This window comes from Chiloscyllium plagiosum, chromosome 9 (assembly GCF_004010195.1).
Source record: "Chiloscyllium plagiosum isolate BGI_BamShark_2017 chromosome 9, ASM401019v2, whole genome shotgun sequence".
In the NCBI taxonomy this organism is placed as follows: domain Eukaryota; kingdom Metazoa; phylum Chordata; class Chondrichthyes; order Orectolobiformes; family Hemiscylliidae; genus Chiloscyllium; species Chiloscyllium plagiosum.
In genome coordinates, this window is record NC_057718.1 from 73,907,173 (window position 1) to 73,925,098 (window position 17,926).

The window sequence follows — 17,926 nt, forward strand, 5'->3', positions numbered from 1 at the left end:
GGTGCTGGAGGTTGGGGGACTGAGGCAGTGAGGGACGAGGGGGATCAGATTGGTGGGGAAGTAGGGGCACCAAGACTGGGGCAGTAGGGGGGCCTGGGTGGGGGAGGCTGTAGAAGAATGCTGAAGATGCGTGAAGATGGTCCCCGGGAAGGGGAATGGGTGAAGTAGAGAGTAGTCAGGGGCATGTGTAGTGGGACGAAGAGAGGAGGAAATGGCTCTGTTGGGCTGGGGGCGAAGAGCCCTATGGCAGGGGGAACAGGAACATAGAAACATAGATAGGAGCAGGAATAGGCCATTCATCGTGATCATGGCCGATTGTCCAGCTCAATAACCTAATCCTGCTTTCTTCCCATAACCTTTGATCCTATTTGCCCAAGTGCTAAGTCTAGCTGCCTCTAGAATACAGTCAATGTTTAGGCATCAACTACTTCCTGTGGTATGAATTCCATAGGCTCACCACTGTTTGGGTGAAAAAATACCTCCTCTTCTCTGTTCTAAATGGTCCACTCCAAATTCTCAGACTGTGGTCCCTAGTTCTGGACACACTCACCATCAGGAATATCCTCACTGCATCTACCCTGTCTAGTCTTGTTAGACTTTTATAAGTCTATTTGGGATTCCCCCCCTCATTTGTCTGAACTCCAGTAAAAACAGTCCTAACTTCGTCACTCTCTCCTCATACGTAAACCTTCGCTGCACTCCCTCGAGAGCGAGAGCATCCTTCTTCAGAAAAGGAGACCAAAATTGCAGACAGTATGCTAGGTGTGGCCTCTGTATAACTGCAACAACATATCTCCGCTCCTGTACTCGAAACCTCTCACAATAAAGGCCACCATACTATTTTGCCTCCTTTACTGCTTGATGCACCTGCATGCCTTTCTTCAGCGACTGGTGCACAAGAACACCCGGTCCTGCTGCACATTCCCCTCTCCCAATTTATAGCCTTTCAGGTAGTAATCTGCCTCCTTGTTTTTGCTTCCAAAGTGGATAACCTTGTATTTATCCAAATTGTACCACATCTGCCATTGATTTGTCCATTCACCCAATCTGACCAGATCATACTAAAGGGCCTCTGCATCCTTGTCACAGTTCATCATCCCACCCAACTTGGCATCATCTGCAGTCTTTGAGATATTGCACTTTGTTCCCTCATCCAAATCATTAATATATATTATGAATAGCTGGGGTCATAGCACCGATCCCTGTGGCACTCGACTAGTTACTGCATGCCAATTTGAAACGGATTCATTAATTCCTACTTCTTGTTTCCTCTCTACCAATCAATTTTCTGTCCATCTCAGTACACTTCCTGCAGTCCCATTTGCTTTAATCTTGCATAATAATCTCTTAGATGGGACTTTGTCGAATGCCTACTGAAAGTCCAAATATACCACAAAAACTGGCTCCCCCTTGTCAACTCTACTAGTGAAATCTTCATGGATTTAGGTGATGGGAAGTGGGGATGGGTTGAGAGGATGGAGCAAGTCGATATGAGGGGATGTGAAATGGGTGGCAATTGATTTGGATGATGGGAGAGTTAGATTAGGGAATAGGTTGTGGTGTGGGATTGGGATAACAGAATGGGATATGTGGAGATATGGTAACTGATGGGATGTGCTTTGGGGATGCAATAGCATTTAGGATGTAAGTAATATAGGTAAATATATATTCACTATAGATGTTACCTGAAGATGTTATCTAGCATAGTGACAAAACATCTGAAAATGAACCTTGCAGCTCAGTGAGCAAACCCACATCCAAAATATATTTACTGTTTCCTGTTTTGTGTAATCCGCAATGAACCCGTTACAGTCAGTTCTTCTGGAATGCGATAGTAGCGTTCCTGCATGACCCGCGCAATGCAACTAACACTTGGTGTTGGCGATGCAATTACGTTATACCCAACATGCATTGTAAAAGTTTGCACTTTACAAACTATTCACCTCATGGCGTTACAGCCAATTTGCCTTAAAGAAAGACACATTTATAGCTGAACTGTTTTGTATCACAGTATTATTGTTTTATATGTAGTGGCTGTATATCACAGTTGGTATCAGTGTAATATAGAATAATTATATAATTTCACGGTACTGGAAAAAAAATTGGAATGCTTGGATGTGAGTTGGTAACCGCATAGGTAATGAAATGAGATTGTAGATAGATTGAGGTCAGGAGATGGGGTTGTTGGATATGAGCTGGTTAGGCATTGGGTTGGGATCTTGTTTGAGAGGTGAAAGGATCGAGGTGGGAGAAAATGGATGTGGGTCGGACCTGTAGGAAGAGGGATATGGGGAAAGTTTATGGGTCATTATGGTTTAGGAATGGGAGGGTACAAGGAAGAGGTAGAGTAGATAAGAGGGATGGGAAGAAGATAGGGAAGTGGTAGAGGTTGAGGCAGAGCTGAGGTGAGAGAAAAGGGTGAGAAGTGGTTAGCACAGTGGTTTGAAAATCTGTGAGAAGATTTGTAGCTCGGGTGCTCGTTGTTGTGGTTCTGTTCACCGAGCTGGGAATTTGTGTTGCAGATGTTTCGTCTCCTGTCTAGGTGACATCCTCAGTGCTTGGGAGCCTCCTGTGAAGCGCTTCTGTGATCTTTCCTCCAGCATTTGTAGTGGTTTGAATCTGCCGCTTCTGGTTGTCAGTTCCAGCTGTCAGTTGCAGTACTGCTTCACCAATGTGTTTTTTATTCATCTGTGAGACAAGGGCATCATTGGCTGGCCAGCATTTATTGCCCATTCCCAGTTGTTGAGAAAGTGGTGGTGGGCTTTCTTCTTGACCTGCTACAATCCATGGACTGCAAATAGACCCATGCCTTAAAATTGGAATGTCCATATCTGGGTGGGAATGTCAGGTAAAGTCAGAATGGTGAACTGTGTGTAGTGTGTGCTTTGAGTGTTTTTGTTTATAGTAGAACTTCTAAGTCTTAAATACAAGTCTTAAAGCCATTTTAAAATTCTGTAATTAATTAGAAGTTATGCATACATAAACCTAGTAAAGTTTGAATGCAAGCGATTACTGTGATATCACTCTGTTTTACCTAAAGGTATCTACACATTCTTATGATGTTCTGGTCATTCCTTGCTGGAGTTGTGACTTTCTATTGTTCACTTGGACCTGACTCACTTTTGCCCAATATTCTCTTCCATACTGAGCGAAAACCAAAGGTAAATCTGAATTATCTTATTCAAGAATAATTGATAACTTGTCATTTTCTAAGTAATACAGGCGAATGTATATTCACCATCTTTCCTGTGTTCGTGCAATCTACGATGTAACCATTGTATAATTTCCCAGTTATTGTATCATATCACAGTGCCGTTGTTATATGTAGTGTCCTGTCTATTGCAGCTGGTATCAGTGTAATATTGAATGGTTATATAATTTCACAGATTATTTGACACCAGTCAAAATGTTGGAATCTATTGTTAAAGAAAAATATGCTAGATTGGATGGCCAATGTGGTTTTAGGAAAGGCAAAGCATGTTTAACAAATTTATTAAAAACTGAAAGAACGGTGGATGCTTTAAATCAGAAATAAAAACAGAAGTTGCTGAGCCTTCTGTTTTAGGAAAGGTTTTGGAAAGGATTATAAGAGATAAGATTTATAATCATCTACAAGCAACAGTTTGATTTCCGATAGTCAACATGGTTTCGTCAAGGGTAGGTCGTGTCTCACAAATCGAGTTTTTTGAGAAGGTGACCAAGCATGTAGATGAGGGCAGGGCAGTTGACGTGGTATACATGGACTTCAGTAAAGCCTTTGATAAGGTTCCACACAGTAGACTGTTGGAGAAAATGCAGAAGCATGGAATTGAGGGTGATTTCGCAGTTTGGATTAGAAACTGGCTTTCTCATAGCGAGCAGGGTAGACGTCCGGTACGTGGCCACTGCCATCCGACGCCTTAAAACAGTGGTGCTTGGACCCGGCGTAATGCATCAGTTGGAGGATTTTCAGGTGTGCGGTGGAATCCCATCTGCGCTCACCCCTGCCCGGACGGAATTTCACATTGGCCCCAAGATCCCGTATTTCCCCCAGGAACCTGTGCCCCACAACCTGAGCCGCCTCTGGAATTTTAGTTTTGTCCCCTTTAAGGACATAAAACAGTGGGCCCTGTATTGACTGCTGCTGCACATCGTCCACCTCTTCTCCCTCATCTACTGCCCGGATACCCCTTGACGTGCCCATTTGCCACCGGACAATGGGGATCCCCAGTGGCGGGCTCTCTATGCAGGAGTCCTCCCCCTTTCTCTCGGGGATCTGTGGTGGAGGGTGCTGCACGCAGCGGTCCCCTGCAACCGCAGATTGTGGTGGTTCACGGATTCCCAGCCCAACTGCTTGTTCTGTGGTGCTGTGGAGTCGGTGGACCATGTATATATCGGGTGTGGGTGCTAGCACTCTTTTTTTTGATTTACTCAAAAACCACCTCCTCTGTTTTTGGTTCACGCTCCTGATCTTTGGACACCCAGTACAGAGGGGGAGGGCAGGTCTGAAGACGACCTCGTGGGTATGCTCTTGGGCCTGGCCAAACTGGCCATAAACAGGTCGAGGCAGTGGGCCGTGGAGGGGGGTCGTTAGGGCCGATTGCCTGCCCCTCTTCCGCGGTTATGTTAGAGCCTGGGTGTCTCTGGAAAAGGAGCACGCGGTGTCCATCAACACCCTGGAGTTGTTCAGGGAGAGGTGGGCGCCGCAGGGAATGGAGTGTATTATTTCCCCCTCCAACTCTCTTTTGATTTAATCCCTGCCCTTCACTGTTTGATCGGACAGCACTGCCCTTTGATGTGAAGGGCACTGCTTGTCACTGGCCACTTGGGTGTTTTCCTATCTTCCTGGTGGTGGAAATTGAATAAAGATTCGTGCACCTTGTGTCTTTCACTGTGTCTCACACCTGCACACACACACCATGGGTGCTGGGGACAAAATAAGCACTACTGCAGTTAGGTAGTAGTGTGGGGGTTTAAAAAAAAGAAAAAAAAAATAGAAACTGGCATTCTGAAAGAAGGCAGTGAGTGGTGGTTGATGGAAAATATTCAGCCTGGAGACCGGTCACTAGTGGTGTGCCACAAGGATCTGTTTTGGGACCACTGCTGTTTGTCATTTTTATAAATGACTTAGACACAGGCATAAGTGGATGGATTAGTAAATTTGCAGATGACACTAAAGTTGGTGGAGTAGTAGACAGTTTGGAAGAATGTTACAGGTTGCAGGGGGACTTGGATAAACTGCAGAATTGGGCTGAGAGGTGGAAAATGGAGTTCAATGCAGCTAAATGTGAGGTGATGCACTTTGGGAAGAATAACAGGAAGGCAGAGTACTGGGTCAGTGGAAAGATTCTTGGTAGTGTGGTTGTGCAGAGGGATCTTGGAGTCCATGTACATAGACCCCTGACAGTTGCCACCCAGGTGGATTGTACGGTGTGTTAGGTTTCATTGGTAGAGGGATTGAGTTCCGGAGCCTCAATATCATGCTGCAACTATACAAAACGCTGGTGCGGCCACACTTGGAATATTGTGTACAGTTCTGGTCCCCATATTTCGGGAATGATGTGGAAGCATTGAAAAAGGTGCAGAGGAGATTTACCAGGATGTTGCCTAGTCTGGAGGGAAGGTCTTATGAGGGAAGGCTGAGAGACTTGGATCTGTTCTCATTGGAAAGAAGGTGGGTAAGAGGGGATTTGATAGAGACATACAAGATGATCAGAGGATTAGCTAGGGTAGACAGTGAAAGTCTTTTTACTAGGATGATGACGTCAGCTTGTACGAGGGGGCATAACTATAAATTGAGGGGTGATAGATTTAAGACAGATGTCAGAGGAAAGTTCTTTACGCAGAGAATGGTAAGGTCGTGGAATGTCCTACCTGCTAATGTAGTCAACTCAGCCACATTAGGGAGATTTAAACAATCCTTAGATAAGCACATGGATGATTTTGGGATAGTGTAGGGGGATGAGCTGAGAATAGTTTGTAGGTTGGTGCAACATTGAGGTCCGAAGGGCCTGTTCTGCGTTGTATTATTCTATGTTCTATGTAAAAGCTCAGCAGGCCTGGCAGCATCTACGAAGAGAAGTCAGAGTTAATATTTTGCGTTCTGAGGAAGAGTTACTGAACTCCACGTTAACTCTGTATAGATGCTGCCAGACCTGCTGAGCTTTTCCAGCAACTTCTGTTTTAGTTAACAAACTTATTGATGTGTTTGGGGATAGATTTAGTAAGATAAAAGAAAGCTAACAGTTATATGTTTGAATTTCCAAAAATATATTCAGTCAGATGCCATGCAAAAGTGAGTATGCAACAATTGACTTTGTGGAATTGGGTGTAATATATTAGCATGGTTGGAGGATTGATCAATGGACAGAAAGAATGTAGAGATAATAAGGCTATGTGCAAGGTCTCAAATGCTTATTATCGATATGAATTACTATATGGGAGACATTGAGTGTAATGTATTCAAGTTTGGTGATACAAAGCTAGGTTGCTATGTTAACTCTAGGAATAACACTTATAGATAAGAGTAACAAGATGGAGTATCATGAAGAAATGAGGTTTATTCATTCTGGTCATCAGACTAAAAAGCAGAATTATATTCATTATTTTTCATTCTAAGATTATCCTTATAGAACAAAAATGATTTTGGAAGACTACAGTTAATGCATCTATTTTCTCCTCTCTACTTTTAAGACCCTGTAATTCAACACATCTGGTCCTGGGGACTGGTCAACCTTTAAATCTAGTAGCTTTCCCATGACGTTTCCTCTGGTGGTGGAGGTGATTGTTTTAAGTTTCTCTTTCTCTCGATTTTGAAGTGGCTGTAGGAAGTTTTCTCGGTTTACTTTGAAGATAGACTGAATACCTGTTCAACCCCTATTTCCTAGCAGTAAATGATCAGATTCCCAGACATACACTGTAGAGGACGAGCAATAACTATAATTATTCATCGTCTTGAAATAGTTGCAGAAACTGATACTGTTACATTAATAGCTAGCTTTCTCTCTCATACTAATTTTATTCCTTTTTTGTGAGATTTAAGAAACAGCAAGAAGTGACAAATCTTTGCAGATTTTCTTTCATTTGATGCAACCTTTAACTTTTTCAATCATCCACAAATGATGCACCCTTCTCAAAGAACATTTATTTCTCTTGGGATTTGCTCAGGGCTATTAAATATCTCAAATTAACAGAACTATCCCACCACCTTTTCTCAGTTTCCTCTCCTTTTGACATATTAAATGCATACACATTCAAATACAATCTTAATTTTGTCTCTGTCTTTTTTTATATCTCTAACATTATCTGCTGATGCACTCTTAAATTTATATGCTTTTTGCAAGGACTACATATTTAATTTAAAAATGTAAACTGCAAACTAGAAGTTTGAATTATTTTGTTTACATTATAAGACATGGGACCATTTGGCCCATTGAATCTGCTCTGCTATTCGATCATGGCTGATATGCTTCTCAACTCCAAACTTCTGCCTTCTCCCCATGACCTTTGGTCCCTTGATTAATCAAGAACCTATCTATCTCAATCTTAAAGAAACTCAATGACTTGGCCTCCACACCCTTCTGTGGCGATGAATTCTACTCTCTGGCTAAAGCAGTTTCTCCTCATCTCAGTTCTAATGCATCATCCCTTCACTCTGAGGCTGTGCCTTGGGGTACTAGTTTGTCCTCTTAGTGGAAGCATATTTTCCACGTCCCTACTCTCCAAGCCTCTCAATATCCTCTAAGCTTCAATCAGATCCCCTCAATCTTCTAAACTCTGATTACAGATCCAGAGTCCTCAATACTTATGTGACAAGCCCTTCATTCCCAAGATCATTCTTGTGAGCTTCCTCTGGACCCCATCCAAGGGCAGCACATCCATTCTTTGATAAGGGGCCCAAAACTGTCACAATATTCCAAATGTGCTCTGACCTGAACCTTTGTTTAGCCTTAGCAGTATATCATACAATCCCTAAATTATGGAAGCAGACCATTTGGCACACCGACCCTCCAAAGAGCAGCCCACCTAGATCCACCCTCCTACCCTTTCCCTGTAACCCTGCATTCCCCAAGGCTAATTAACTTAGCCTACACATACCTGGATACTATGGGCAATTTAACATGGCCAATCCAACTAACCTGTACGTTCTTGGACTGTGGGAGGAAATTGAAGCACAGTGAGGAAACCTATATAGGCTTGGAGAAAATCAGAAACAAAAACAAGTTGCTGGAAAAGTTCAGCAGATCTGGCAGCATTTGTGAAGAGAAATCAGAGTTAACATTTTGGATCTGGTGACCCTTCCTCAGAGCTGATGGTAGCTAGGAAAATGTTGGTTTATATGCTGAAGATAGGGTGGGGGGGGAGAGGAGAGGATAAGGAATAAATGATAGGTGGGGATAGAGCTGAAAGAGAGAGACAGACAAATGACTGGATAACAGTCTGGCTAGAAGAGTGAATAGTTGTTAATGGAGACTGTTACTGGCTAACAATAAGTATTGTGTAATGGCAGACTGTGATAGTGAGATCTGGTGTGTGAGGTTGGGGGCAAGGACACAGGAGAGTTCACACCCTAAAATTATTGAACTCTCCAAGTGGAAAATGATGTGATGTTCTTTCAACTTGCACTTAGCTTCACTGGAGCACTGCACAAGCCTGAGACAGAGATGTTGGCCAGGGAACAGGTTGGCAGCTGGCATTAGCAGGCAGCTGGAAGCTCAGGGTCATTTTTTGCAGATAGAATGTAGGTGTTCTGTGAAATGGTCACCTAGTCCACACTTTGTTTCCCCAATCTAGAGGAGAACACATTGTGAACAGTAAACTGTATTATGTGAAGTGCCGGTAAAGTGTTGCTTCACCTGGAATATATGTTTGCTGCCTTGGATAATGAGGAAAGAGGAAATCGGCATGTGTTTCACCTTGAGCAATTGCAGCAGAAGGTGCTGTGGGGCCCTGAGGGCAGGGATGAGGGGTTGGTTGTTGGGAGTGAAGGAAGAGTGGACCAGTGCCCCAAAGGAAATGATTCCTGCGGAAAGGGGGCAAGGGAGGGGAATACAAGTCTGATGGTGGCATCTCGCTGAAGGTGGCAGAAATGGTAGCTGATGATCTCCTGGATGTGGATGCTGGTGGGATGGTAGGTAAGGATTGCTGATGTTGGAGGGAAGAGTGAGAGACAGGGCAGAAATACAGGGGATGGGTCAGGTCCAATGGAGACCACAATCTACAACTGTGTTCTGGTTGAGGAAGAAGGCGGATATTTTGGAGGTTTCCTCATCAAAATTGACCTCATCAGAGCATATACAATGTGGACGGAGGAATGGGAGAATGGAATGGAGTCTTTACAGGAAGCAGAGTGAGATGCTGAATGTTCTGTACTCAAAGATCTCTGCTTTATCCCTCTGCGCCCCCACCTTAATGAATTTCAGGCACAACATGATGTCAAACTCTTCTTCTGTTGTCTTTGCCTCTGTGTCCATATCTTTGGACGAGAGTCCTCTTCCTGTCCCACCGATTCCTTCGCCCAGCTCCAACACTCCCTCCACCTAGACCCCTGCCTTTGGCCTTTGACCTGCACTTGATCTGTTCATTGAGAACTGTCAACATTGGTCGCCTCAATTTCTCTGCACCCCTCACCCAATCCACACTGTCTCCCTCTGAACTGACTGTACTCTATGCGCTTAGATCCAACCCTAACTTTGTTATTAAGCCTGCTGTTAAGGGTGGTGCTGTTATAGTCTGGCGTACTGACCTCTACATTGCAGTTTTTGGATTAGTGGTGCTGGAAAAGCACAGCAGGTTAGGCAGAATCCGAGGAGCAGTAAAATCAACGTTTCGGGCAAAAGCCCTTCATCAGGGTTACAGGCAGAGTGCCTAAAGGGTGCAGAGATAAATGAGTGAAGGGTGGGGGTGGGGAGAAAGTAGCATAGAGTCTTCAGGGCAGAGGAAATGACCTGGGAGTTGCAGTGGGAGACGGACTCCCTGAGATTCTTGTAGAGAGAGGAGGAAAACCTCTTCAAGGCAGGCATCCTTGCAAGAGGATTCGCAGTAGGGATAAAATCAACTAGGTAAAAACAATGAGCCATTAATCCAGAATCTGGTTTCCAGATCTGCAGTCATTGTTTTTACCTAGTTGATTTTATCCCTACTGCGAATCCTCTTGCAAGGATGCCTGCCTTGAAGAAGTTTTCCTCCTCTCTCTGAAAGAATCTCAGGGAGTCCCTCTCCCACTGCAACTCCCAGGTCATTTCCTCTGCCCTGAAGACTCTATGCTACTTTCTCCCCACCCCCACCCTTCACTCATTTATCTCTCCACCCTTCAGGCACTCTGCCTGTATCCCTGATGAAGGGTTTTGTCCGAAACGTTGATTTTACTTCTCCTCGGATGCTGCCTGACCTGTTGTGCTTTTCCAGCACCACTAATCCAGAATCTGGTTTCTAGTATCTGCAGTTATTGTTTTTACCTCTACATTGCAGAGGTGGAGTGCTAGCTCTCCGATACCTCCTCCTATCTCCTCCTGGACCATAACCTCCACATGGAATATCAGGCCATTGTGTCAACTATGGTCACTGACTTAATTTCATCTGCTGATCTTCCCCTAACCACTGCCTTCAAACGGATAGTCCCCCAGCCTCACATCTCATTCCTAAAATCCACAAACTGGATTTCCCAGCACACCCATTGTTTCAGTCTGCTCCTGTCCCACAGAACTCCCAAGTTCCTACCTTGACTTCCCTGCCCAGTTACATCCGTGATTCCTCTGACACTTAATCCAGTTTCAGAATTTTCAGTTTGCAGTCATCTTCACAGTGACGTGCAATCCTTTACACATCCATCCCCCACCAGGACGGTCTCAGGGCTCGCAGCGTCTTCTTGGAGCAAAGGCCTGAACTGACCCAACCAATACCACCCTCCTCTGCTTGGCCAAGCTCATCCTCACCCTTAACTTCTCTTCTAACTCCTCTCAGTTTCTTCAGATCAGAGGGGTGACTATGGGTATGCACTTGGGCACCAGTTATGCGTGTCTCTGTGCGCGGTTTGTGGAACATTACTTGTTTCAGTTCTATTCTGGCCCCCCATCCACAACTCTTTCTTCAATATATCATTGATACAATCAGTGCTCTTCCCTCTCTCGTCTGGAATTGGAAACGTTCATTGGTTTCACTTCCGATTCCCTCACTTTCACCTGATACATCTCTGACTCTTCCCTTCCTTGACATCTGTTCCCATTTCTGAGGATAAACTGGCTACTAATATCCACTATAAACTCACCAACCCCCATTGCTGTCTGGACTACACATTCTCGCACTCTGCTTCTTGTAAAGACTGTATTCAATTATCCCAGTTTGTCCGTCTCCGTTGCAAATTCTGATAAGGCCAACTTCGACAAGGGAGCATCTGAGATTTCCACCTCCTTCCTCAAGCAAGAATTCCCCAGCACTGTTGTCAATAGTGCTCTCAACCAGGTCTGACCAATCTCCCACACTTCTGCCTTCACACCATCTCTTTCCTCCCACAACAGTGATAGGGTTTCCCTCATCCTTATCCCCCATCCCACCAGCATCTACATCCAGATCATCAGCTGCTATTTCCATCACCTCCAGCGAGATGCCACTACCAGACAGACATTCCCCTCCTGAGTCTACAGGGACCGTTTGCTGTGGAACACCTGATCCACTCTTTCATTCCCAATACCCACAACAGCCACATGGCACCTTTCCCTGCAAAAGCTGAAGGTGTAACACCTGCCCATTTACCTCTTCCTTCCTCTTTGTTCAGCAACACTCCCCAGGGCCTTACCATTAAGTGTAGACGTCCTGCCCTGATTTGCCTTTCCAAAATGCAGCACCTCTTGTTTATCTAAATTAAACTTCATCTGCCAATTCTCATCTGATCAAGATCCCATTGTACTGTGAGGTAAGCTTCTTCACTGTCCACTGCACCTCCAATTTTGGTGTCATCTACAAGATATACCTCCTGTGTTCGCACTCAAATAATTTTATATAAATAAAGAAAAGCACTAGAACCAGCACCGATTCTTTTGGCACTCTACTGGTCACAGGCCTCCAGTCTGAAAAGCAACAGTCCATCACCATCCTCTGACTTCTACCTTCGAGCCAGTTCTGTATCCAAATGGCTAGTTCTCCCTCTATTCCATGTGATCTAACCTTGCGAACCAGTCTACCATGAGGAATCTTGAAGAGGGCAGAGATTTAGGGTGAGAGGGGAAATAGTTAAAAGGGACCTAAGGGGAAATTATTTTACGCAAAAGGTGGTGTGTGTATGGAATGAGCTGCAGTGGTGCAGGCTGGTACAAGTACAACCTTTTAAAAGGCATCTGGATGGATACATGAATAGGAAGGGTCGAGAGGGATATGGACCATGTGCTGGCAAATGGGGCTAGATTAATTTAGGATATCAGGTTGGCATGGACGAGTTGGATCGAAAGGTCTGTTTCTGTGCTATATATCTGAGGGACCTTGCGAAAGTCTTACTAAAATCCATGTAGACAACATTTACTGCTGTACTCTCATCAATCATCCTCATTGCCTCAAAAAAATCAATCAAATTAGTAAGACATGACATGCCATGCACAAAGTCATAGTGACTGTCCTTAATTAAGTCATGCTTTTCCAAATGCGCATAAATGCTACCCCTAAGAAACCTCATCAGTAGCTTCCCGACCACTGATGTGGAGACGCACTGGTCTATAATTTCCTGGATTATCCCTATTTCCCTTCTTAAACAGAGGAACAGCATTAACTAATTGCCAGTCCTCAGGGACCTTGCCAATGGCTAGAGGGGATATCAAGATTTTGGTCAAGCCCTCAGTAATCTTCTCCCTTGGCCACTTGATAACCTGGGGTAGATCCCATCAAAGCCTGGGGACTTATCCAACTTGATAACCTGGGGTAGATCCCATCAAAGCCTGGGGACTTATCCAACTTAATGCTCTTGAAGAACATTAACATTACTTCTTTCTTGACCTCAAAATGCCTTAGCAGATTAGCGTGCGCCACACTAATTTCACTACCTGCCATGTCCTTCCCCTTGTGAATATCGACCCAAGGTATTCATTTAGGAGTTTTACTTTTATAGGTTGGTGGATACATACACATTAAATGAAAGCTTTCTAAAGAAATTTGGATAAGTGCATGAAAGAGAATACTTGCAGAGATTTGAAAGAGTGAAAGAGACTCACTGATTCGTTCTTCAAAAGAGTCAGTGGCAACTTTATGGGCCAAATGACCCCTTTTTGCATTGTGCTGTTCTATAATTTTGAGTCGTATTCTTTCCTAGTATTTGGTTGAAAATTGTTTCTCAGTTTTGCTGCAAAGTATTCAAAACCTTGTTAAAGAATACTACATGCCAATAATGATGACCTTGTACAAAAAAGACATTCACTTGTTTTAAATGTTCTTATTCACCTGCCATAGAAAATGCTATTTACAGAAATCCCTGTTCTTAAATTTTCAGTCTGCTTCAATCTGTAATCAATCTGCTCAGATGTTATTACACACCTCGAGCATGTGGTACTTTTTTTCTCATTCACAGCATGAGGGCTTTGCTGGCTAGGTCAGCATTTATTGCCCATCCCTAATTGCTCAGAGGGCAGCTAAGAGTCAACCATGTTGCTATGAGTCTGGAGTCACTTATAGGCCATACCAGATAAGGATGGCAGTTTCCTTTCTCTAAAGGGCATTAGTGAACCAGATAGGTTTTTTTCTGACAATCGACAGTGGATTCATGGTCACCTTCAGACACTTAATTCCAGATATTTATTGAATTCACACTCCACCATCTGCTGTGACTGGATTCGGACCCAGGTTCCCTGAGTATTGCCTGGATCTCTGGATTAACATTCCAGTGATAGTACCACAATGCTATTTCCTCCCCTTCCCTTGAACCTGGGTGTCTCTGTCCATGGATAGGGATGTGACCACTGCACCATAAGAGGGGTTGGGAGAAAGCTGATATTAGAAAGAAAGCAGGTGGTCACCCAACAGTAGTCATTAACTTCAGGAGAATGAAAATGAGAACATCACATTGTGTAAAGCTGAAGAAGTATAAATGCATAAAAAACATACTACTATGTAATGCTCAGCATGTGAATACTAGTTTTTACTCGTGAGAAGGGAATACAGTTTAAAAAGTAAATAGGAAGGATTTTGCTGTAGATTCATACCTGTGTATGTTATGAGAAATGTATATTTTCTTAATTTTGTACTTCTTCGATGAAAGTTGACATTGGGTAGTGAGCATGGTTTGTTTCAGGCACCTTGTGTCAGCATGAAGTTCAGGGCAGCACAGCTAAGTGCAGAGCAATGTTCCGCCTCGTTTTAGTATCTTGCTTTATGCTGACTTCATACGATTTTGCCACTGCAGCAAACTGAGATTTTTAAACATTTTGTGCCAGTCCCTGAGTGGTGTTACTGGTTGACACTGAATTGGATTAAGGCTACCTATCCTTAGTTCACCATGGTGCCTTCTGGTTGATGGGAAGCTGATTCCATCTGTGGGAGCCCAAAATCTAATGTGCTTCACCACACAGTCTCTTCTGCAATGCACCAAACCTTTGTCCTCCACTACGCTCCAATTGGAAGTATCATCTAATTCTTTACTCTGAGAGCATCTTTTGAAACTATTTCATTTCAGGTTTCAAATAAGAATTATTTCTTTGAGGTGAATCTTGTACTATATTGCTAAAATAGGATTATGTTAATGAGATGCTAATGAGCTAAATTTACATGTTTCTCCAGTGCACTTTAATCTTTGTCCATCAAGACTGACACTATACATGTTGGTAGAATGCTTATGATGTTCGATTTAAACTGTTAAAGTTTGCCAGTAATTTTGCTTTTTTTTTTACTTACAGCAACTAGAACAGCAAGAACTCTTTCCCCAAGGTCATAGCTGTGCTGTCTGTGGAAAAGTCAAATGTAAAAGACATAAGTAAGTGCATCAGACCAAACTTGTACTTAACCACTGGTGTACATTTCCTTAGTTAAGTTCTAAACTGCATCAAGATCTCTTGAAGCTCATCGTTCAAGGCAAATTTAAATGATGCACTGTTTGTGTGTTGAATTGTTCATGTAGCAATTCAGTAATCTAAAGGAAGATGACTGATAGTGCTTTGGGCATAAGCTTTCTGTATTTTCACTTGTAATGCAAAATAACCTGCCTTCAAAAAACCTGAATGATTTAATAATTATATTAGAAAGAACACCGTCATATAGAGTGGAAAGAGACTTTTACACCATTGTGAAAGTCTATCCAATTATCAGATTGCCCTTCTCTTTCCCATTAATCCTGAATTTTTTTAAATGGATCAGACACATCTGCATGGATTGGTTGGGTAAATTCTGCACCTCATTTAGATTTTAATTGTCATCATCTTTATTGAGATATTAAACTGTTTATTCTGTTATTTATCAATTCTTGCATCTCCCATTGTATTAAGAAAAGAACTGAACCATTTTGCTGTTTTATTTGCACTATTTTATTCAGATGGCATATTTATCAGGAAACTCAACTGTAAATTACGTGTAGCAGGTGCACCTGACTGAAGATTATAAATGTTATTTGTTCTGCTCATTTCTGTTTTGCTACAAACTGTGGTTTGCAGCTTAAACAAGACCGACAAAGAGCAATGACAATGAGGTGGAGATTAAGCTGCTAATGCTGATATTGCATTCAGAGATTAAGTTAGGTTATGAAGATATTATACAGTTCAGTAATTTGCAGGAAGGAGTTCGAAATCATTTTAACTTGTTATGTTTCTAGTTCAGCATAATGTGGATATGTCATAGAATCTTAGGAGTTTAAGATGCACGAGACCATTTGACCTCTTGTGTCTGTGCTGACTAAAATGTTACCCAATTTAATCCCACTTTCCAGCTCTTTGTCCATTGCCCTGCAAATTGCAACATTTGTGGTGCATATCCAGGTGCTATGTTGAAATATAATATTGGTTTCTGCCTTGATCAGCATTGAGATGGGAAGATGCCACCATACTCTGAATGATAAAAGGTCGCAACTGACAAAGAATGAGACAGGTGTTATTTTAAATCTATGCATTTTTGATGATGTCTTCTACAGCAAAAAAAATTGTTTCCAAATAGTTTCTTAATTTTATATCACTTAATTAACACTCGTAAAGTCTTCTATTCCAAAGCGGAGAAAGTCATGACTGCAGATGCTGGAGATAAGCATTGAAAAGTGTAGCACTGGAAAAGCACAGCAGGTTAGGCAGCTGTGGAGCAGGAGGGTCTACGTTTCAGGCGCATAAGCACTTCATGTGTTCCAAAGAGAGACCCCAAACTATCCAGTCTCCTCTTTATAGCTAAAACCTTTTAGTGCTGACTCTATCATTGTATCTCTAGTTTAATCACATCATCCTGCATCATAGTGACCAGAATAAGTGATAGCATGAGCCTTGTTCTATAATGTTATCAACATGACCAAATTTACTAAATATCCCCCAAGTAAGAAACAAAAAGAGAAAATTCTACAGAAATTCAGCAGGTCTTGAAGCATCTCTGGAGCGAGAAATAGAATTAATGTTTTCAGTCCTACAAAATTCCTCTTCAGCTATGATTCTATATCCCAAATAAGATTTGAACAAGATTTTTCTTTTTGCAATTTGATTCTGATTTTTGCTAAAATTAATGTAAATTTATTGAGAGTTAATAGGCAAATAATTAAATTTATCCTTTTATTTGAATTATTATTTGCCTATTAACTCTCAATAAATTTACATTAATTTTAGCAAAAATCAGAATCAAATTGCAAAAAGAAAAATCTTGTTCAAATACTTAATTAAATTTATCCTTTTATTTGAATTATTAAGTACATGCAGCAAAAGTACACTTTACATTCCCACAAACTTCCCCCATTGCTTCCCATGAACATGTGGCACTGTGTAGCTACATAGTTCAAAAATGTAGTTTTTTAAAATTCATGCAGAACTGGTCAGAAGTCCTGTATCTGACAGCAGCTTATATCTTTGAGTTCACAAGTATGATTGTCTGCATTTCTATGAACCTTTCTGCCTCAGGTTATAGTGGTTCTACTTGTATAGCTTTTCAGAGTTCCTGTTCAATCAACCAAGCAGTAACACCTTGGTTCACTGGTTGGCCATGTCTAGTAAAATACCCAGTCCCAGTGTTGAGCTACTCACACAGGCTGCCACGTTTTATATCTTTAGAGTCAGCTTAATGTATCACCAAGAAATCTGGTTACCTTTTTCTGCAAATCAGAAAATCTGACTTCCTGAGTGATTTATTTTCTTTCCTCAAGAATTTTGTTTCTCTTTCAGTCTCTGCTTCCCTTTGTGTCATTTGCGCGTTGTTACTCCTTCATCCTGTAGTTACATTTCTTGTAACTCTCCATTATGTCTGCTGTTCTCCTTTCTGCTTTCTTAATTTCCTTCCATGTCAAGGGTTGCCAGGTCACATGGACCAATATTTCTTATTATTCAAGAAAAATACAATTAATCCCTTCTTTTGCTGAGGTCTCTGAGTTAAGTCTGTGGATGACAGTGCCCTTTGTCATGGAGCTCTTCAGGGCAAACCTCTGTGAAAGAGCTGAAAATGTGTTGCTGGAAAACCACAGCAGGTCAGGCAGCATCCAAGGAGCAGGAGAATCGACGTTTCGGGCATGAGCTCTTCAGGAATGAGGAAAGTGTGCCCAGCAGGCTAAGATAAAAGGTAGGGAGGAGGGACTTGAGGTACGGGCATTGGAAATGCGATTGGTGGAAGGAGGTCAAGGTGAGGGTGATAAGCCGGAGTGGGGGTAGGGGCGGAGAGGTCAGGAAGAAGATTGCAGGTTAGGAAGGCGGTGCTGAGTTCGAGGGATTTGACTGAGACAAGGTGGGGGGAGGGGAAATGAGGAAACTGGAGAAATCTGAGTTCATCCCTTGTGGTTGGAGGGTCCCTAGGCGGAAGATGAGGC

At 42.6% G+C, this 17,926-nt stretch overlaps 1 protein-coding gene across 6 annotated transcripts in view; it reads left to right on the forward strand.

The window, feature by feature from the left end:
• The window catches only part of snx14 (sorting nexin 14), a 230,521-nt gene that overhangs the window by 4,164 nt on the left and 208,431 nt on the right, over positions 1 to 17,926 (forward strand). For all 6 annotated transcript variants that reach the window (XM_043696231.1, XM_043696228.1, XM_043696230.1 and 3 more), the window contains exons 2-3: positions 3,041 to 3,161; positions 14,850 to 14,926. In XM_043696231.1, coding sequence (XP_043552166.1) covers positions 3,041 to 3,161; positions 14,850 to 14,926 — 198 coding nt within the window. The remainder of the gene's footprint in view (positions 1 to 3,040; positions 3,162 to 14,849; positions 14,927 to 17,926) is intronic.